This window comes from Symphodus melops (assembly GCF_947650265.1).
Source record: "Symphodus melops genome assembly, chromosome: 8".
NCBI classification, from domain to species: Eukaryota; Metazoa; Chordata; class Actinopteri; order Labriformes; family Labridae; genus Symphodus; species Symphodus melops.
Window position 1 is genome coordinate 13,150,998 of NC_136698.1, and position 22,172 is coordinate 13,173,169.

Consider the following 22,172-nt stretch of genomic DNA (forward strand, 5'->3'; position numbering starts at 1 on the left):
CTCCTCTTGCTTAAGCCTGGATGGAGACAAGACAGATGTTTGAGGAAGATGGATGGATGTATATCAGAGCACACACTGTATGTGTGTGTGTTTTTGTATTATGTGTGTTAAACAGTGAGCTTGTAATGCTAACACAAAGGAAACAGCTGCACTCTTGAAAATGAAATAAACACCTCTTCAGATCTGTTGATTGCTGTAACTACATCGTGTACAACATATTCCAAGACAGTGTGAAGAATGTCTGAATAACAGAAAATATCACAGAAAAGGCTCACCAATAAATAACACAATGTGTGTACAGAAGCCCGAGACTGCCCGAGACACTTCAGTGACATAATGAATCTTCAAAAGTCTTTTTTGAAGCCGCCTGAAAGGCTTCAAAGTGTGTTGTTAATTGGATGTAAACAAGAGGCGGCTTCAAAAACTCCCTCCCTTCAGCCATGACATCATGCCTGTAACAGGCCATGTTCAGTCAAGCATGCGGACATGTTGGTGCCCGAATGGGTACAGGGCTTCATCAAAGGTTAATTTATGGATTTTTAAAGACAATGCAGACATGCATAAAAACATGAAACAGTCCTTTCTGAATGGGGTGAAGCTGGCACTGGACAGATGGATGAACTTGCCACACAATGGCTTCAATTGTGATGCAAAATGTGCAAACAATTTCAAACAGATCTCGCCGACTAGACAATTAAAGTGAGGCAAATAAATAGATATTTGAAAGTTGGCTGCAGACGAAAGAATCTTGAAGGTCACAAAAACAAAAAGTGGGCGGGAAGAAAAGGCAGAAGGAGAACAAACTGCCGTGACAATCTGGATTCAAAGACATGTGGGGACTGTATATGAATCTATGTTTTAGGTGTATGTATCTCTGTGTGATTGTTTTCAAAAGGGGGGCTTTGAAAACAATCACACAGAGACACCCGGTCAGGGTGGGGTGGGTGGAGGGATAGTTACAGCTTCTTGTTAACCCTTAAGAAAGGAGGCAGCGAGGTGGAACGGATGGGATGTCGCACGCAGCCGCTCCGCCCAAATATTGGCGTGTCTGCTGGCCTGAGACTTCCAGCTGGAGTCTCTGCCTGATCTGCAAAGGGGACACACAAAAAAAAATGGTGGTGTGATGAGGCCAGATTCGACCTCTTCACATGGTCCCCAGGGGGCCTGGAGGACGCAATTGCAAGCCAACTGCCGGCTGAAGGGCAGATCAAAACTGTATGTGGCATCTACAGTACATCGAAGATCAGATGTGACAGATATGCTAAAAGCTGAAATAAGAATGTTTTAATGGTGGATGAGTTATAAAAAGGGTGTTTGTCTTTCTGGTTGTAAATCTCTGTCAGTAAACATCAGTCTTCCTCTCTCACTCTTTACTTCCTTTTACATTTCATTTGTCAGCAAAGGTAGTAATAAACACACAAGGAGCCTGTCCGATCTGCAAGGATGACTAATTTCAACTGTATTCTCTTGTCATCTCTGTTGGTTACAGTGTTAAATGTTTCTCTAAATCTTTCTGTCTCTGCTTACTCTCTGTTGTAGTCTCTCTCTTTCTTGGTGTGGGCAACTGAGCTGGCAGCAGCTCTGAGGTTTCAAAGCTGACTGGGTAAGCAATAAGTGAGGAGTAAACAATGTGCCAGGCAGACAGTGAACAGTCAGTGTAACCAATGAAGTGAATGCAGGGGAGGGTGTGTGTGTGTGTGTGTGTGTGTGTGTGCTCATTTGTGCGCGTGTGTGTGTGTGTGTGTGTGTGTCAGCTGGCACCAAAGGGAACAAAGGATCTGAAGTCCCTATACATCTGCAAGAATATTTAAAGCACCTTTTCATATAAAATGTTTCAAGTTTGTTTTGCACAAAAAAAAACTACATTTCAGTAATAATGGGATGAAAACACGCCCAAACTTTAAGTATTCAAATATTGTAATTATATTATAATTGTATGTTTAATTCTAGATTAATACATCCCCCAAAACAAAAAAAAGTATATGAACTGTAATATCAACGTTAAAATGTAGTTTTGGTCTGTGTTGTGCTGTCATGCAATCCACCATTCAAAATGTATCTTTACATGAACTATGAAAAATCGTTCCTGCTTCTGTTTTGTGACAGTGTAGTTTTCAGATATTCTAACATGCTTTTATAGGATGTATTCATCTTCGGATTTCATAAACATGAATATTTCAGTTATCTATCATTTGGAAACCACGCTCTCTGGTCATCATTAGCTGGAGCTGGGAATTATGAAATAAAATGTGTCCCTATCTATGGGACAGTGTGACCAAAATGAATGTAACCCGGCGGCTAGCAGAGCTCGCAGACTCCAGAAGCCTGATAATGCCACACTGGGATTTGGACCCACCAACACCAAAATTCCTTTTTGACAAAAGTATGGGGCAGAGACGTGAGCTTCACGTTCCAAAATCAACTCGATTTAGATACAGTGGTTAAAATGTGAATTATCGATGCTGCATTGGAGGCAGCAGGTATAAGCTACAGAGATATCTTTATCACAAAATAAGATGTTCAAACATGTCCCAGTGCAGAAGTAAAATTGCCTACAAAAGGAGGAGTGTGAGGGGAAAAGGGACTTCATAGACTGTCGTCACCACCACCCAGGTATTTTTTAAACTCACTCTACACGACAAAGTTCATTATTCGGAGTTCAGGCCTTTGATTTAGCAAACACACGAAACTGAATAATTCAGTTTCATGTGTTTGCTTTCCATTCATCTTCACTCAAGCTCCAACATGCAAATGCCCCTCTGATGATTTTACTGCTATTTGCCTACAGATTCAAATTCCAAGTTGTCTGTGATGATACAAGAAACCTTTCTGTTGTCGTCATCGTCATCATAGGAAACGTATTGAGTACATTTCATTAAGAAATAAAACTCTTCCTGTCTTTACTTTGTCTTTCTTTTGGATCAATATGAAGCTGTAACTATTTAGTTAAAGAACGCAACCTCTTTGGCATGAGGCATGCTTAAATAAAACCTGATGACATATTGTAGACGTCAACAAGGCTTACCTGGTATTTAAATGTGCCCTGAGTGATCAGGTCACAAGAGGATAGCCTAAAGTACAGAGATAAACACACATTGAGGAAATTTTGAGATGAAATCCCTTTGTCAGTGTGCATGTATGATTGAGCCCTTCTTTTCAGTATTCTCTGATTCAGTACTTCTGCACGGTGTTGTGTTTTTATCTTTTTTTGTTGTCTGCTAAGCATGTGAAGCTAATATAGCTCATACACGTCACGTTTTATAATCAAAGATGTTTTAAATATCACTTTAACACTTCTGTCCATTATCAACCCTTCCCCCCTTTTTTTTTTTGTTGCTAAATTCATGCAAGCTCTCTCTCTCTTTGCTGCAAGTTTGCATTACACATTTGTTAATGCCAGGTGTAAAGCAGCCAAACTCAGTGCTGTCAATTGTGATTTGATCAACGAACAGGAATCTTAATACAATGTGTAAACAAGGTCTGAGTTTAAGGAAGTTGCACCACAGAACATTTCTCCTTGTTATTGCCCTCGTTATGTTTTAATGGTAATGCAAAAAGGGGACACAATTCAGTATCCAAGCCTTAGGTAATAAGCTTTTATTTAGGTTTTTTCATAAATGATGTACTAAGTTAAATTCAGGAGCATTGTTACATTGTTGTACTTCTACAGAATGAAAGGATCCCTGCACTTCTTTCAACTCTGACCTCTGTTTCCTGAATGCATATGGCTCCCATATGATATGACAAACGGCATTTTTAAGATGCCTCTCTCCTCCCACTCTCACTCACAAACAGAGGTAGGAGGGTTATCTAAAATATGTGCCCTGACACAATAGCCATTGTGATTTCTCAATACGTCACAAAGCCAACACGGGGACAGCTTCATTCACATGGAAAGAAAACAAAGGCTTCGTCCACGGACCGAACAGAAGAAGTGCTAACACTCTGGGCAGAGCGGGACATTCCAGGCAGGCCTGGCATACTTGAATTCAAGTGGCACAGAAAAAAATATATTTCTCTTTTTCTTCAGTAGAAGGCCCAAAAAAAAATCCTTTGTTGAGATGTTGTAATATAATTGACACTTCCTCTGACTCTCATTAATAAAACATCTAGAGCTTAATTCCCTGTTGGGCGACAGTGAGGCAGAGGAGGGGGTTGCTGGAGGTTGGGTTGATGGGGGGATGATATGTTGCCTGAAGTGACACACACACACACACACACACACACACACACACACACACACACACACACACACACACACACACACACACACACACACACACACACACACACACACACACACACACACACAACACTATCCCCGTGCTTCTCTGATCACAAGCCCCTTTCTGCTTGATGGGGAGGCAAAACAAACTTCAAAAGCATCATTCTCCAAGTGTGGCAGATGTAAACCCACCCTCTGGCAAACACAGTCACACATTTACAAAAATACACACCAAACAGAATTTAATAAATAGTAGTGTGTGTGTGTATGTAGGTGTGTGTGTGTGTGTCTGAGATGACCCCTTCTGTTGAAACGTGTCCTGCCGACCACTTCAGATGGGATGTGACACTGAGGATGAATAATACAATAGAGAGATCCTTGGACGTGTCAGCAGCATCTGTCTCTGTCTGCAACTGACGTGTGTCGTCCACCCTCCTCATTCAAAACTGATGGAGCAGACAAATTCTGTTTTAACACACACACTCATGCATGCATGCATGCACACACTAAAGACATAAAAACGTTTATTCTGCCTTAGAGTAGATGGTGCCATGTGGCCAGAATGTGACCAGATTCCTCACGTTTTTTGATTCACAAAAAAGGAAAGATCAGTCAGGTGGAAGAGCTCAGCAGAGGGGGGTCAAATAAAACGAAGCTCCAAAACACTGGCAGACGTCTATTCCCAGAGGTCCTAGGACAAAGATGATTAAAAGGTAGATGCTTTATATATATATATATATATATAAATGTGTATATATATATGTGTGTATATATATGTGTGTGTGTGTGTGTGTATATATACATATATACTGTACATACATACATACATACATACATACATACATACATACTGTATATAAAATGAAAACAGATGGAGCTGCGAAAGTAAAAGATGAACAATGGTGCACTCATCCTTTGTTATCAAACAGGTTCTTGTGCAAACAGAGCCTTTATTGCAGCTTGTGTCACATTGTATGATCCGACTTAACGCATTTTAACACTCTACTAAGAATCTCTGACATGCTAATGGTCTGAAATAATAAAAAATGAGAAAAACACAGACTGTATGTTTATCTGTATGTTTTTTAAGGTGTTTTTACTGTATACTGTATGCAGTGCTGTGTTTGCATGAGGAATTTCATCGAGTTGGCAAATAGATGCACATGTTAAGTTTCTTCCTCAGAAGTGATAAATGCATTATCCAGTGGCCTAAACCCTACAACAGTAATGTTTCTTGCAAAATGTTTTTGCAAAACAATTTAGCTGAGTAAGGCTTTAAATAAATGAGGTAATAGCTACAACATAAACATGGATCAGAGTCATGGCAGGCTCTCATTTTGCATTTAGAAGCCAGGTTTTCTTTAAGTTATGGTTTTGAAGTCTTAAGGTTTATTTTTTTGGTGGCCAACTTTTCTCTGGATTTTTTTCTTTTTGAGTTTGGTTTAGTCAGTTAAAAATGCCAGTTTCATTTGTAATATTTTTGGAGATTTCAAATTCAATACACTGAAAAGTGTTCTTTCTCCAAGCTTACAAACAAATCCAAGCCTGCTGCTGTTGCAGCAGTTAGTGGCCTTTTGGTCTTTTGGCAGCGTTTTTCCATCTCCACTCCCCCCTCCTCCCTCCCCCCTTTAAACAGTGGCCAGACAGCTATCCAACACTGCCAGTTCTGGTGGGAGGCTGGAGACTTTTCCGTTCCAGCTCTTAAATCTCAGAAAGGCTGTGTTTAGAACCCTAGAGCAGCGCTGCACTTGGGATGAGCTCTTCTGTGCTACTCTATTCGTGGAAGAAGAGAAGTATGGAGACAGCTGGAGGCAAACTAATGTTGGTCAATTTAGAGATTAGTTCGGAACTTAGTCAGACATTTCTCAAAAACATTATCCCTTTGAATCAGTTCAACATTCAATACAAATATTTTCGGGACAAAGAGATCACATTACTATTATGGTAGTAAAAAGGACACATATCATTTTCAAAACTATTTTACTTCGACAGTGGATGCAACCATCTTCTTTTCATGTGAATTTGAACGGTTAAAATACTAGAGATTAAGTGCACCACCTCAGGCTACAATGTTCGAAATGGTCATCAAAGAAGGTTTAAGTGCAACATCAACTAAAGTGCATCAGCTCCATCTGATATAAGCAGATACAGCTCCCTTTTATTCACTTTATAAAGATGCCACTTTTCTGTTTGCATTCACGAGCTTTCTGCAGGCGTTTTGTGCCCTTTTACTCCAGATATAGCCTAGATTCCTGGGAAGAATTTTTTTTTTCTATTCCTTTTTGTCATTTTCTTAAAAGCAATCCAAACCGTTTGGCCAAGACTTTTGATTAGCAACTTTTTATGATAGAAGAAACTCACACAAATTTCCTTTTAGTTCTTATGAGACTAAAGAAAACACACATTCACATTGAAATAGAGAGGGTTTCCATGTGAGTTGCCAGGAGGCTATTTGTCTTGGCACCACTGGGATTTGCTTTTGGGTATAGAAAATGTGTGTGACTTTGGTTTGTGTGTGTGTGTACCAGAAAAGTTCTTTCTGCTGCTTTGAAAAATAGCCACACAGACCTCCCACATTGCAGCCTTAGACAATACAGATGTAAAATGTTTAAAGATGTAGTATCTCGTGCATTAGTGTAAGATGTTAAACAGATTTCTGTGATCACAACCATTCCAACTCCGGTCCAAAAGAAATCTTGTCATTAACATGATTTTCAAGCATTTATGAAATCTTCTGGAAAATAAACTTTTTTGTTAAATTAAAGTAAGTTAGATGTAAAGGTTGACACAACTCACCGAACTTTTTATTCACCGAACTTAAATTACTTGAGTGTTGAATATACCTTGCCAATAAAGCTGATTCTAAAAAACTAAATAGTTCATCTTCTTCTGGACATCATTTTAAAAGCAAGCATTGATATTTCTTCTTGTATCTAAAGGGGACACTATTTGAAAATATCTTGTTTGCTCTTCTCTGGAAAAGGCATCACAATAGTGTCATTCATTGGTTGCTTTTGCAGGGTAATTAGCACACAAGCACATGGGGATAAACTGGAATGACCAGACAGTCACTCTGCTACAGATGGCTGCAAAGTGCAAGCTGTGAGCACAAAGGGCAAGTCAGCACAGAGCACACTTCCTTTGTAATACATTGCCCTCTTTCAATTCACCTGAGGTATCTCCTCTGGCAGAACAATACACCTCTGATCTGATTTCTGCCAGGCATACCCTTTCTCTCTGGAGTCTTTTCACCGTTCCCCCCACACAGGGACTTTTGTTGATGCAAGGTGGAAGATCAGCTGAGGAAGTTGGAGGAACAATGAGTTCCGTTCATCCAAAGCAAAACTGAAGCAGACAGCATAAAATCTGTCCTAGTTTACAAATTACACTTTACAATCTATGTACGTATCAAGACATCCGTACGATAAATATGCAGACTATACACAATTGTTGCAGGCCAGAGAGCTTTACTGTTTACAAGCGATAATATTCAAAACATCTTAGTATGAAAACACGAATAGTTTCCAGAATATATCACAGCCTGCCAAGGGATTATAAACAGAGCGAGAAGCCGCCTGAGACCTCGTGTTATCCTGCTGGCTATCTTCTTCTAATCACCTTGGGTGCTAGCAGAAAAAGAGATAAAGTATGCTTTGTGTGCTTCAAACAAGAGGATCTTTGTGTCAGCTATAGGAGCGGATAAACAACTCCTAGATAACACGAGATGAATCAAAGAGAACATCATCAACCAAAAAAATGATTTCAGAGTTTATACAGTTTTTGCGGTTTTGTGGGTCTTTAAGCTATGCTACACTAAAACTATACTGCAATTAATTTGGCATCTAAACGGCATTAAAAACTGAATTAAAGGCAAAGGTACAAGACTGTGTACATGATTTTCACCCGAAGTCAAGGAACTACCCATCTTTTGCAAATTGTGTATATATATATATATATATATATATATATATATATATATATATATATATATATGCACCTTGGCGGTAGAGTCAAAAAGGACCCTGGGTTACTGTATGCAGAATTCTGGTGCCAGCAACTTATACAGTGGTTTGTACAGATAAATAAATACATATCTGGTTGTTAATAGTATTTCAATTCAGGGGGTGCATTAAAAAATGTCTGTTCCCTAGGGGGGGCATGACAGATAATTGAGAACCACTGGGTTAAGGTAACATAGGGTCGAGTGTGCAAACATAGGGCTGTGGGGCGCGCTCCTGTTTAGTTAACATCGCAGCATTTGAAAGCCTCAAATAGAAGCTAGCTAGCTGTCTTTTTTTTAATTGAGAATTATTTGATATTTACCTCGTCAGACCCTGAAGACTAAGGTAAGAAAGAATACAAAGCTCAAAGTAAATTCATCTGTGTTGTCCTTAAGGTGTTTGATGTTTTCTGAGGTAACTTCTGTGAGAGAGCTTTTAATTATTTGTTCTTGTTTAGCCTATAGGATCTGCAGCAAACTCAGATGTGCTCATCAGTCAATCCACTGCGATTCACAAAGAAGCATTAGACAGGCAATTTCCTTAACACCTTTATTGTAAAATGTGTAAATTAATAGTTATTTTAAGAAAAAGTGTACTGTTTTTTTTCATGTAAATGGGCAATCTAACCCCTCTCTGTCTGCCCACTGATTCCATGCCTTAGATCTCAAATCAGCTGGCTGCAAAAGTTTGTTCACAGTTAACCTGCCCATGACATGCACAGTTTGAGAAACTGCACCAGATTATTATAACCTTGATTTGTTAACCGTGGGAATGGATTTAAAACATTTATTTTATTTAGCCAGGCTGGAGTCTGTATAAATCCATCTCTCTTACTCTAACCTTCATGGTGCCAACGTGCTAGATCCGATGGAAGAGTGAAAACCAGAAACAAAACCAACTGCTGACACAGAGTCTATCAAACTTATATTAGTCTCAGCGTTTTAAGAGCCTGCAGGGAGATTCGTCTGCACGTCTCCTCTCTGTGGAGCACCATCTATTTGTTTAACTCTGCGGTGAGAAGGGCCTCTCACACACAACAGCCAAGACTCTTGATGTCCTGCAAACTGGATTACATAAAACTCCTCCGAGCTGCGGGGCGGTTGAGCTAAGGAGGATTGGAGACGCTGAATGAGAGGGCAAGCGACACAGAGACATGAAATGGGCAGATCTGTGGAAGGAATGAGACAAAAACAAAGATGAAGTAAAATGCAGCTTCCCCCCCACAGGGGAAACAGCCTGGAAACAATAATTGTTGAGAAGAGACAGAGGAAAGCCACTAATGACAGCAGACAATAAAAAGTGGCTACTACTGTAGCGTCTTCCCAGGCACCAAGACAATAATGCAGGAAGGTCTACAGAGGGTTTGAACAGCCACAACCACAGCACCTTTAAATAAGGCTTTGTCTGGGTTTGGACTGTTATTAGCCCGTCTAAACACAGGGTCAATAACGCAGTAACTGCACCTCTTACACACAGAGGAATTACTAGGGTGCTAGCTAATTGGGTGGTAAGGATTATTTTGACAAGCAGTGAATAGAAATCTAAATAATGAGGCAGAATTACATGTTACATGTGCTTTATGGGGGGATGAATATGGAACAAATCCCTGTAAATACACATTTACTTGAAAAGGCAACATTGATTGCACGCTCGACTTCAGCCTGAACAACATGACCCAAATGTTCAGTATTTAAAGGAAAATGATACACAGAGAAAAATAAGTTAAGTTTTTTTTTATTACTAAACTCTCTCTAAGGCAGCAGTTTGTGTCCACAGGTTGTTCTAACACGTTGCAGTGAATAAAATGAAATGGTACAAAAATCAGTCTTACGGTGTGCTACAAACGTCATTAGACAGCTCTTGGTAAATAAAAGTTCACAGACAATAATAATAAGCATGATAAACATTCATTTTCCTCTTCAAGTATGCTACTATCCAAAGTGACTAGTGTAGAATTGGCCGAGGAAACAAAACAAGTCTGTGATTATTTACAAATGACAGGTCCAACGCGTGTCTGAAAGAGAGAAAACACAACTCGAAAAGAGTCCGTCTGTTATGTTTCCACTGCAGGTTTTTTTGTTGCTACTTGGCAAGAGTTCACAGAGAAACATGCACACAGAGACACACACAGTGATGCGACTGACTAGCTTCCAAGTTTTAAAACAGTACAGATAAAAAAACAAACATTTTAAGACGCGAGTGGATCCAAACGATGGCATCAACAGGCAGCATCCATGTCTTCTGCTGATCTTTACCAACAGCTTTGTACCTGGAGCAGAACTTAAGTGCTCTTATGACTGTTTTTCCCGTTTCCTCGCTTTCAGGAGAAAAGGAAGACACAGTCAGAAACACAAGAAAATGAACGTGCCAGGAAATGTCTTCAAAACTTCAGCATGGAAGCTGATTCTTAACCTAGAACACAAGTTTCTTCAAAATCATGTTCCACTGAATGAACGGTTCTCTGAAGCTTGTGACCACATCACATGGTCATCGTTAGAAGAGGAAGCTGAATTGTCACGACATGCAAAACAATCAGTTGGTGTGGTTTGATTCAAAGTATTTATGGACTTGATTCCATGTTGGATTTTAGGCAAATCACTATTAAAACTATTCTGACATGCAGTATGATAAGTATGAAAGCTCTGGAGAAAAAAAAAACATGCAAAGTTAAGTTTGAGTAGTTTTTGTTGAAATGTAGAGAAACGTGCCGTTTTTACATCCATCATATGAAACCACCCAGTCTGTTGGCATGCACATTAATAATCCTCTTTTTGGAGATGTCAACATCTACATGATTCTTTGTAAAAAAAAAGGTTTCTATTTGACATTACAGAAATAAACAACGTCTCAAACTGAAAACTTGGAGCTGAACCACAATGTGCTGTTATATAAAAAAAAAAAAAGCAACATTTGTTGAGACTCTACAGGATGTGTTGAGAAGTATAATATTTTGTGGATGACCACACGACCAGCACAGTGTCATTTATCCTTCATAAGAGCGCACAGACAGGAACCTTGTCGGCCAGATGTGTCTTTGGTTTTAACCAACTGAATCGAGCCGATGATTTAGTTTTCACGAGTGCTACATAATCATGGTGAAACATCAATGATGAACTGCAGGAGAAAGACGACTTACAGTTAACCTCCCCTTCAATGCTACAACACAAACATGTTAACGTTAGATATATGCACAACTTTGTATTCAGTTCATCTTCACTGGACGAACGACCGATTGTGGTTTCTTTAAACTGCTGCAGGTCTGTCCAGGTGAGACGTACCGTATCCTGCATACACACCCACGTGAGCATTTTCAAATATATTTACAAGTCTGCACAAAATAACTTTTGGCTTCCTCTTGCATCTTGATTCGCGTCAAATAGTTCCGGTCCTAATACAGGTTTGTGTATAAGGACAGTCGGTGCATTGAATATCACAGTATGTACAACAATATACATAAACACTTCACATAAACATCCAAGTTTAAACTCCAGCAAGTGATCTTAGCCTCCGAGACCAGCGTATTCAGTCAAAGATAAAAAAGCTCTTCTGACATGTTTCCCTCTACAGACACTAAATGTATCCTTTCATGGTGTACTTCATGGTTCAAAAGCTTCTCATGAAGAAACCAGTGAAGGAACTCATCAAATCTCAACATTTGTAAATAAAGAAGAAGAAGAAAGAAAAAAGAAAGAAGACAACAGCTGGTGGTTGATTTTGCTTTAGGATCACTGCACTGGTCACAGTACCGCTCGTCTGTCAGGAAGTAAGACCCAGCTAATACATCACAACGCATAAATCAGCATCAATAAGACAACGTGTCAATTCAAACTGACATTTTCATGAATATATCAAAAGATATATCTTTTCGTTTCCTGACTTCAGTGAAAAATTGGTCCAAAGTGGAAAGAATCATAGAATCCATTTTTCTTTAAAAGTATAAACAGTGAACGATATAAGTTCACTTTTTTTTCTCTAATCTGCACATTTTGGCTTTGCTGTGATTCTCTGTTTGATCTCAGACATTTGATAACACAGTACTGTACAGTACAATGGTTTAACTAAAACAGCAACAGATGCGTCTCTTAAAGAGATGGTGAATACTGAGAACAGCTCCCTTACTTTAAATTCAGCATCCTTACAGCATGGATAAATAATTATGTTTGTTTGTGATGTGCTTATCAGAGTCAAGTTTCACAACCAGTGACATGCGCTGCAATTATTCAGCCTTCTCTGCTGATTAAGAAAATATAGAACATGGAGTCAATTTGTGAACAAGAATCAAGCAGCACACATTTAGTCCGGAAGAGTTCATTCATTTGTCTGGAATGAAAGTATTTACACTGTGCAAATGAAACAGCGCTCCGACTGCTCACGTGAAGATTTTGATTTTTTTCTGAATTGCCGTCGTATCGTCGCTTGTTGTTGTTGCAGAGGAAGAAGCTGTTGAAGGCCAGGCTGCACCTTGGACTTTCTCTGCTTCACTCGCTCCTTCATATTGATCCTTTCAGTCAAATCCCCTTCAGCTCGCATGACGACTTGTGTCTTTGGATTGATTTAAGTCCATTTAAAACTTTGACGCTCCTTCATGATGCCTTTATTTTGCCAGAGTCGATCTCATTTAAAACGTCGGTATCACATAAGAAAATAAAAACAAATATGCAGTTTGAGCGTTAAAAAGGTCAAAGGCTTTGCACTCTCTTACGGATTGGAAACGGATATTTAAAACCCTATCAAGTCTCAACAATGCGTCTGCACGCACTGACTAAAGCATCAACTTCACATCATCACTAATAAGAGACTCTTTGAAGTGGGACACATTTTGAACCAGCAACCATCCCATAATTCTTTTGTTTTGGTGATGAGTGGTTGATCCGAGGGCAGCAGACTGCGGTTTAAAAGAATATGACGTCCTCCTTGTTAAGGTCTTCTGTGGTGACTTTGTAGGGTGGTGGCATGCTGTGGCTGTGGGTGAGCCCGTGACCAGGCACCTGGACCTGGGTCTGGGTATTTGGATTGAGGCCCTGCGGCTGCGGGTGGGCCTGGAACTGGAGGGACCCGATGCTCTGAGAGTGGGAAGGAGGGATGCTGGGGGGCTGCACTGAGGGTTGAGGGTGCGGCTGTGCAGGAGGCATGGGGGGCTTCTGAACAACTGGGGGATGGGAGGAGCTGATGGAGGAGGTGGACTGGGTGTCTGATCCAGTGCTGTCTGGAGGACTGTGTTTATCTATGGGACATAGAAGAGATGCTATTAGATAATAAGGGATTTGTTTAAAAATAGCAGAAAACTAGCAGCAGATTAATATTTTGTACCCGTTTAGTACAGCTGGGTTAACTCAGCTTAACTGAAATCGAACATCTAATCCTGCCAGATTTTCTTTTTTTTGTTATTTGGCAGAGGCAACTGTGAATGCAATGGATTAAAGTGTTAAGATGTGTCAGCAGCACAGCCTCATTAATCACAATGCAGCGTGTGAAATTGATGTGTGTTTACACAGGGTGAGGCTGGGCATGACTGTAAGCTTCAGAGAGGAACATAATCAGGCGGGGTCGGGTTTGCCCAGGTGGAGAATGTGTGTGTTTAATGCCTGTGTCTGTGAGAAGCAGGTTTAATAATGCAGCAGGCAAAGACAACGAAGAGTGTGTGTGTGTGTGTGTGTGTGTGTGTGTGTGTGCGTGCGTGCGTGCGTGCGTGCGTGTACCTGAGAGGTGATGGAGGGAGTGAGGCTGAGGAGGGGCTGACAGAGGGAGCTGCTGGTGGGGGCTGATGGAGCGCTTGGCCTTCAGGGAGTTGTCATCTCTGGCGGACAACTTTAGTGGCAGCATCTGCTTCATATCCACTGAAGCTGAGGAGAAGGGAGGGAACAAAAGCACAGAGGAGACGGAGACAGAAGGTGATTTAATTGTAAAATTAGATTTTCCAGAGAAGCCTCTTCTGTCAGGACACTATTTGATATATTCGAGGGCAGACCCAATTTAGATGGCTAATGTGAGACTAATGACACACTTAAATCAGAATCAGGTCAAGTTCACGTTGGGCACAGATGGCTTGTGTATCAATATCAATGAGCAAGGAAAAAGTCAATTTTACAACCTACAAGGATGCAGGGTTTCAAATCGCCTGCAACAGTGTGCAGGTGGAGAAAAGAAATGAATACAACACTCATAAATACAATGCATGGTTATAGGTCAATAACATGGTAAATCTTCGAAGGAAGCTAAAGATCATTTTAGGATGGTGTAATTTGTCATGAATAAAAGAGACGACAGGTGCAATGGAAGCAATAGCAGGATCTCCCAACAACAAAGGGAATGGTTTTGCGCGTGTTGGCCACAGATAATTTATCTCTTCTGATCCTTCCTGGCTGATTCTTCTCTAGTCTTGTGTTCTGATACTGTCCATGTCACTGCAGGTAGCATGAGACAATACAGACGGCACATCAGGTTGCACATGTAGCCTGGTCCAGCCCCTCCATGACTTCCATACATGCATCTGCAAGGAGGCGTGTTGCGTCTCACAGCACAGACTCAAGAGCATGGAAGAGAGACGAGGAAACCAGCAGTTACATGTGGAGAGATGCAGGACTATAGAAGGGCATCAACCCAGCAGAAGGACTGGTATCTGCTCCTTTTGTGTAATGAGGAAAAGGAGGAGCACTGCCAGAGATCTTCAAAAAAAAAAAGATCTTCAGCAGACTGCTGGTGTGTATGTTTCTCATGGAGTCTTGTCAAAAGCAGACTCCGTGAGGGTATTGCATGAGTGCTCATCCTCTAATGGGACCAGTGCTCACAGACCAGCACAATGCAGGTCCACTGTCTACACCCGGTTCTCTCCACAGATGAGAGCAGATTCACAATGATTTTTTTTTACTTTGACTTTTGGTGTAATGTTAAATCCTATTGAAACATTGTGTACTGTAAAATGAGCCATGACAAAACTTTTGAAAATGCAAGCATGCACAGGTAGAAAAAAACAAACAAATGCAGCTGTAAAAAAAAAAAAAGAAAAAAAAAAAGGAAAAGCTAAAAAGATACGGTTTTAAGTTCAGTAAAATGTTCTGCTCATGTTAAAGTCGGTGCCTGAGGTCTAACTTCTTACCTGTGCTGTCAGTGCGATAGGATGCTTTGCCAATCTTTCCACCTTTCCCTTTGCCGCTGCTGAAGGCCGCCAGCTTGGTGGGTATCTGCTGCTGCACCCCCACAGGTTTGTGCAGCTGATTGGTGGTGCTGAAGAGATGGAGCGGCACCTCCGTCTTTAGTGGCAGGGTGGAAGAGCTCGTCTCTCGACGCAACATCACCTCAGGCCGCTCCGGGTAGTCTGCTGGGGACACAGACAGGCTGGCGCGCACCAGGGGCTTCTGTGGAAGGGGTAGGTCTGAGACGATGGTGGAGGAGGCGAGGCCAGAGGACATGAGGAGCTCCCCATTTAGACTGCCAGATAGAGGAGCCACCTTGAGAAGGAGAGGACTGTTAGTTATCTGCTGAGAGGTGACCCAAGTCTTTAGTTATTAAAAACAGCATATTAAAGAATTAAAAATCTGTAATTTACTTCAAACTATGCTCCGTGATTTTCCAGGTTTATCGCTGATTCTGTTGTTGATTGTTGTTGTTAGCACAATATGTATGTGTGGATGAGTGTGTGTAGGAAGTCTGCAGTGTTTTTTAAGAAATAAAAATGAACACGCCATGACATCTTATGAGTTCAGAATACACACACACACACACACACACACACACAAAAGAGAAACAGTGAAAACGATCTGTGAGACGCAGTGCCATCAGAGAAACACAATCTGTTGAGGAGGAGGATATTTATAGGCTCAAAAAGGAAATCAGAAACACGTGCGTTCTGCTGAGCACAGTTTGGTAAGTTTGGTTAACAGGCTTTTGATGTATTCCAAGCGGCTCAAGGATAATGTGTGCACACGCACACAAAAAATGGGAAACATAAAACTCTTAATAGCCTCTGTGCAAATACAGGCGTGCCTAACAAAACAGACGGGCCTGTTAGACAAGCATGGGAACAAGACAAGGGCTCATGACATCAGCGGACAAAGACACGAGCTGCATGGAAGAATAAAATGAAGGAAATATCTGAATAATGACAACATGAGCATCATTCAATTAGATGAAGATTTCTGTAACAATGAAGTTGTGTGATTTATATGGAAGTACTCGAAGAAGTGTTACATTACAGAAGGCACAGAGCGGATCTTTCACTGTGAGTAAAACATGAAAAGCTAAAGCAGCCCGTCACTGTGACCTAACATGTTGCACTTTTTTTTCTTTTTTTTTTTTTTTTTATAAATGCAGCGAGCAAGCCAATGGCTTTTTAGGCAGATGTTTGTTTCTTAAAGTTGACGTGCCAGCAGGTTTAAAAGTCTCTGAATCCTGATAATGAAAGTGCCGTTTACACAGACATCAGGAGGAAGGTAGTTGCTTGCTGGTATCAATCTGTCACCCCTCTGTTGAGTATGAAGTGCACATGCTTCATGATTGATGACGACGCAGAATACTTCCCGTCGGGAAGAGGAACATATGAGGAGTGTGTTTTACGAGGCATGACAGGCAGACTCATTGGACTGTGACTGCGCGTGGTGGTGACTGTAGCTTCCCCCCGGCTATAACTATAGCATGACAAGACGACCCGAGGCAGAGAGGGGCCCTGCAGAGGATAAAGTCTCCACACCTCCTTCCCTGAATCCCCCGTTCTGCCATTCAGCACTCACTCACCTCTGCAAACAGATGTTCCATTGTTCGCAGAACAAGGTGATCGGCTTTAAGCTGCATTAACATCGGGGCTTTCAGGGCCGTTAAATGTGTGAAAGTTACAGAGCAGACAGCTCCGACTGACAGCATATAAACAATTAACACTGGCTGCTTTCCAACATCTTCGGTTAATGTAAGGCTTAGACCAGCTAATTATACAGCCAGGATACTCCCATATCATCCAGATCTCACACACTGCACAATGTGTTGCCTTGTACACACAATGGAAACCAGTTGGAAGGAAATGACTGGTTATTCAACCTTACCTGTACAGTTTCCAATTCTGACTTAAGGACAGGTTTCTATTGGCCATGTGACATTCAGATCACATGTAGAAGTTCAGATTAGCAAACGATGAACTAATAAAACGTTGGGGTGGACAGAGGAGCAAGAACTGGAATGGCTGTTAAAAGTTTGATGTGTTTAAACACGCTAGTTACGTCTTGAACACTTGGAAAACATGACAAGACAGTCAGTTTGATTTGTGTTTAGTTTGCTTTCGTTTTGTTTTTGACAATGAATAGACCAACTATACACTCTGATCCTGGAACATTTAAATTCATGGTGTCAAGCAGACTGAGTGGACTGGGTTTGTATGACACAATAATAATGCAAAAGCGTCGACTAAAGCCTGTAAAATCCAAAATGAAATGTGAGTCGTTGATTCTATTTATTGATGTTGTCATGCACATTAAATAAAGATTGAATAAAGATTGGTGATGAGCAATGATCCAGTAACAGATCTGGGAATAAACATCACATCAAAGCTCATATGAAGAATTGATGAAGTCTTTTGTTTGGTTCATTAATTATTACACACGCTTTTCCAAAGCCAAGCTAAGTCGCCTCGACCATCAAAGAAGAAGAAATGGAATACACGCAGGTTTGAAACTGTGGTGCTAGAAAATGGGACATTTGAATTCACGTGGATTCTGGGGATCATTGATGGATACTTGTGATCATTTCTGAACTTTTACACTTTTCAGAGCTCAAACGATTAACATAACAGCTTTTTGAGAGTGGTTGAACTTTTCTAATTCTGTGTGACTCAATGAACACAGTTTTAAAATAAAAAAAAAATACTGAGAAATAGGTTGTTTTTCCTAAATGTTAAAATGTGTTTTTGTTTTATCAGCAACATGCTAGATCAATGTTTTATTGGATTGGATTACATCCCCATCTCTCGTGAAACAGAGAAACAGACATGAAGCAACAAAGAGTGTGAAGTCTACATGGAACATTTGTTTTTCTCCTGCGCAAACGACTGGCTCACTTTCGACTTTCTCTACAGTCATGAGCTGAAACAAGCCACAGAGCACAGCAAACGTTGAGCTAGCTACACTAACAGATGGAACAGAATCGTAAATCATCCTCGAGAGTGAAGCCGAAGAGGGGAAGACATAGCTGAGAGTGTTGAAGACACAGGTACGGGTCAGTTTTATAGCTGACCTTTAAAAGTTTCTCTTGAGTTGTGCCAACATTCCCATGTTCAAACGACGACCTCTGTCATGCTCGTGTAGTTACTCACACCAAGAAGCTTTCTAGTTTTATAGTTTGTGGCTCCTGAGGAAAGAGCAGGAGTAAGGGCTAGTTGTTAAATAAAGTGCTCTGCCTGAAGGCTTCTCAAAAACATTTTTTTCCTGAAGTAAGAACAGTGCTTATTCCTTGATGCAACTTCGCCCCAAGATTCCATCAGGAGGTCAGGCATTACACCCTCGACCGCGTTGTCATGAGCTCAGTTCCTTGAATCTTGATTTTTTTTCCTTATACTTAGAAATATACTCTCCTGTTAACTGCCGATCACAACCCTAAAAGCCTCATCTCTAACCTTGATTTCAAACACGCTGTACGTCTTTAGAGTCTAATTGAGCAATCAGACCCAAGGCTCCATCCTCTGGAAGAGCCAATAAAAAAAGCCCGAGCCCAGTGCATTCCTTATCACAGGGCCAACTTTGATCAGCTCAGATAATACATGAAAGAATAGTTCCTCTAAAGTCTGGACATGCCACGACTAGCGTCGCTGTTTGGCAAACACTCACACATGCTCCGTAACACACAAGGAGGCATGTCTTTATTTTCTTTTTTTCTTTTTTTATGAGGTCTAACAATAGCTCCCTGGATCTGCTGACGAGTCTCAAAGTTGGCTGGTGGTGATTGAATGTCTGTTGATATCTGGCTGGCTTGTAGCCTGGAACAGATCCTGAGGTCACATCTGATGAAAAGGCTGTTTGATGTGTTTGACACAGAGGGGGAACAAACCACTTCTGAATCTTCCATATCCACAGCCGAAAAAAAAAAAAAAAAGTCCCACAGCAGAGCCATCTGTATCACACTGAAGCGTGTACATCTGCGAGTGTACGAAACACACTGGTGCACAACACATCGGTAAAAAAATAAAATAAAAATCAACGTTCAGGGCACAGTTTAATGGGGTGCAGCAGACTACATCTCAAGTGCTCATCTCGTCGTCTATGTACAGTAACAAACAAACAAACCACTTAGTAATCTTAGTCACCATGGCTGACTCTTGTGAAGGCCTCTATAATTACCACGGTCACTGTATTGCTCATCAAACAGAGGAGGTCAATTCAGCCAGAGGGTCTGATTTAAAGAGACACTATGAGGTGTACCTCATGCAGTAATGACATGGTTAATGCATTAACTCATGTCAGCGGCTCCTGACTGCAGACTCCACTCAAAGATCTTGTTATCGTGAGATCTTTGACATGGTAGGCATCAGGGGTGAGACAGAATATCAATATGGTAACACATCTCTGCGTGGACTCGTGCGACAGGCTAATCAAATCGCTCCGGTTAGAGAAATCAACGCGGCGCTCTGAACAGATTTCTTACGGCTTCATGAGCCCCTGCAGTGTGAAGGACGAGATTGAAGGGTAACATGAACGAATGATAACGGCCAGAGAAGATGACGGTAACGAGATGAAAGAAGAGGGCAGGATGTTGGACAGTAAAAAGAAGTGAGGGGATGACGCAAGGTAAAGGTCAAACTCGATGTAGTGATTAAAGACATGAATCCCACAATTTACCTTTTTTATTCTGAAGTCAGTCAGATACTGTGGTGCATCATTAGAATGATTGTACTGCTATATATCCATTATCACTTATACTGAATGGTGTTGTGTATTATCCTGCGATTTCCAGCCCCAGTAGACAGATATCTTTAAATGTGCCAGACAAACTTTTGAATCGGATTTAAAAGAATACAAAAAGAATTCACAGTTGAACAAAAGCACTGCGGCCTGTTTAGAGGACAAGTCAGGACTTGATCGGATTGTTGTTTCACGCGGCTCGGTGAAGAAACTGTCAGGCGTCAAACAAGCAGGGGATGTGTGGCAGCAGAGAGAGAGGGACCACCGACGTCCCTGAGGAGGACCTCAGTCAGAAAATCACGTGTCTACAGCACATGTACCAGTCTGACACCGAGGGAAAGCTTGTCAGGCTGTCGCTCCAACATATAAGGAAAACAAGTCTCCTGGTTTGTGGAGAAACAAACTTCTCTCGTATACAAAGCAGGAAAAACGAAACGGTGTCTTGATCGGCTTCGCTTTTTTAAATGGAAGTCGCATGAAGAATGCCATCATTAGATGTGTTAAACATGATGACAGGATCTTCTGTGGGAGTTCTTGTGATCAGTCTTGATTGCTTGTTTGACTAATGTACAAACATTCACCGTTTGTAGTGGGACAAACAGTATGATGAGATTTTAAGCAGCACACTGGGAGGAGCAACACTCAAAGCTGAGATTACTGTAAGTAACTGCTCGTCAGATCTTTTAACATTGGGCATGAAATGACAGTCTGAGGATCGTTCTCGCTCTTCTTCCATGAATCTCACAAACAATGGCCAGCATTGTTCTGAAAGGAGAGAAGACGGATACAAGTAAGGCAAAGCAGGGACAGAAGAGGAAGAACAGAGGTAAAGCAAGGTGAAGAGAAATACTGCTCCCTGTGTTCATAGGTGAATTCCTAGCTCGAGTGGTTAGAGATGTAATCAGCTGTATGTTGAGCTCATCTGTGTGAGCAGAGCTTCCTCTCTACCGGGACAGACGACCTGAACTAGAGAACTACAAGTTCCTGCAGCGGCAAGGGCAGGAATTTGCGACAAGTTAAAAAGTGTGTCGCTCTAAATTATGGGCAAAAAGATTTGTTTTTAAAGTTGATCACCTCAGAGTACCTAAGATGTGTCAGTCTAAGATGTATGCCAGGGAATGGGATGGCATACACAAATGCAAACCAAGTAGGGAAAGGTTTTGAAAGTTTACTCAAATAAATAAATAAAGACGTAAGAAGAACAGGAACGCTCCTGCATACCCCATTTCTTACAATCCTTTGTCTTCATACGTTTGCTGAGCCTTTCTTCAAAGTAAGAAATACAAGAACGCACCATAAACTCCGTCTTATGTTTATAGTGCAAAAACGAGCCTGTTGATGGACATCCTTTCCACACACATGCTCCTCACCTCTATAGTTTTCCTCTTGATCTTTTTCTGATGTTCCAGGCGCTCCTTCTCTTTCTCCACAGTTCTGGTGGACTCTCTCAGCCTCTCCAGATCCTGCTGGTAAGTCTCCCTCTGACTCTCCAGCTCCTTTCTCTCTTCAGCCAGATGTTCCTGCATCAAATGAACCAGCGACGTTAAATGATGTATTGCTGAAAATTATTATTTATTTTTTTTAACTCATATCCTGTGTGTCATCTCGTATCTAATAATGAGGGTGTGACATGTACTCATTGATCTGATGCACAACAACAAGTCATTTGAGGAGAGTTTCGATCTCTTAACAAATGATAATACAACTCTGTCTTTAGTCTTTAAAGACAGCTCTCAGGTAGGACTGAGCAGCTCACCTCTAGCTGCCTGCACTCCTCCTCCCTCTGTCGGAGTCTGGCCTCAGTGGCCTCCACTTGCTGGCGGTGTCTCTCTCTCTCTCTTTCCCAGCGCTGCTGCTCCTGCCGGTGTTGAGATTGGAGCTTGTGGAAGCTGGCCAGCTCTTCTCTCTGCAGGGCCAGCGTCCTCTGTTTCTCCTGCTCCAGGAGCACGTTCCCTCTGTAGCGGCCGGGCAGAGAGGCGCGCTCAGTCAGCGAAGCCCGCTGCAGCTCAATGTGACTGTCCTGCTGTGATATTATCGCCTGAGCATGGAAACAGGAGTCGTAGTGAAAGA

At 41.3% G+C, this 22,172-nt stretch overlaps 1 protein-coding gene across 1 annotated transcript in view; it reads right to left on the reverse strand.

Annotated features, from left to right (window-relative positions):
* Nucleotides 1-9,943: 9,943 nt before the first annotated feature.
* The window catches only part of arhgef18b (rho/rac guanine nucleotide exchange factor (GEF) 18b), a 37,945-nt gene continuing 25,716 nt past the window's right edge, over nt 9,944-22,172 (reverse strand). Inside the window, exons 29-33 of the mRNA XM_079349910.1 lie at nt 21,859-22,140; nt 21,473-21,622; nt 15,323-15,674; nt 13,926-14,069; nt 9,944-13,450 (exon numbers count right to left, since the gene is read on the reverse strand). Coding sequence (XP_079206036.1) covers nt 13,119-13,450; nt 13,926-14,069; nt 15,323-15,674; nt 21,473-21,622; nt 21,859-22,140 — 1,260 coding nt within the window. The 3' untranslated portion in view covers nt 9,944-13,118. The remainder of the gene's footprint in view (nt 13,451-13,925; nt 14,070-15,322; nt 15,675-21,472; nt 21,623-21,858; nt 22,141-22,172) is intronic.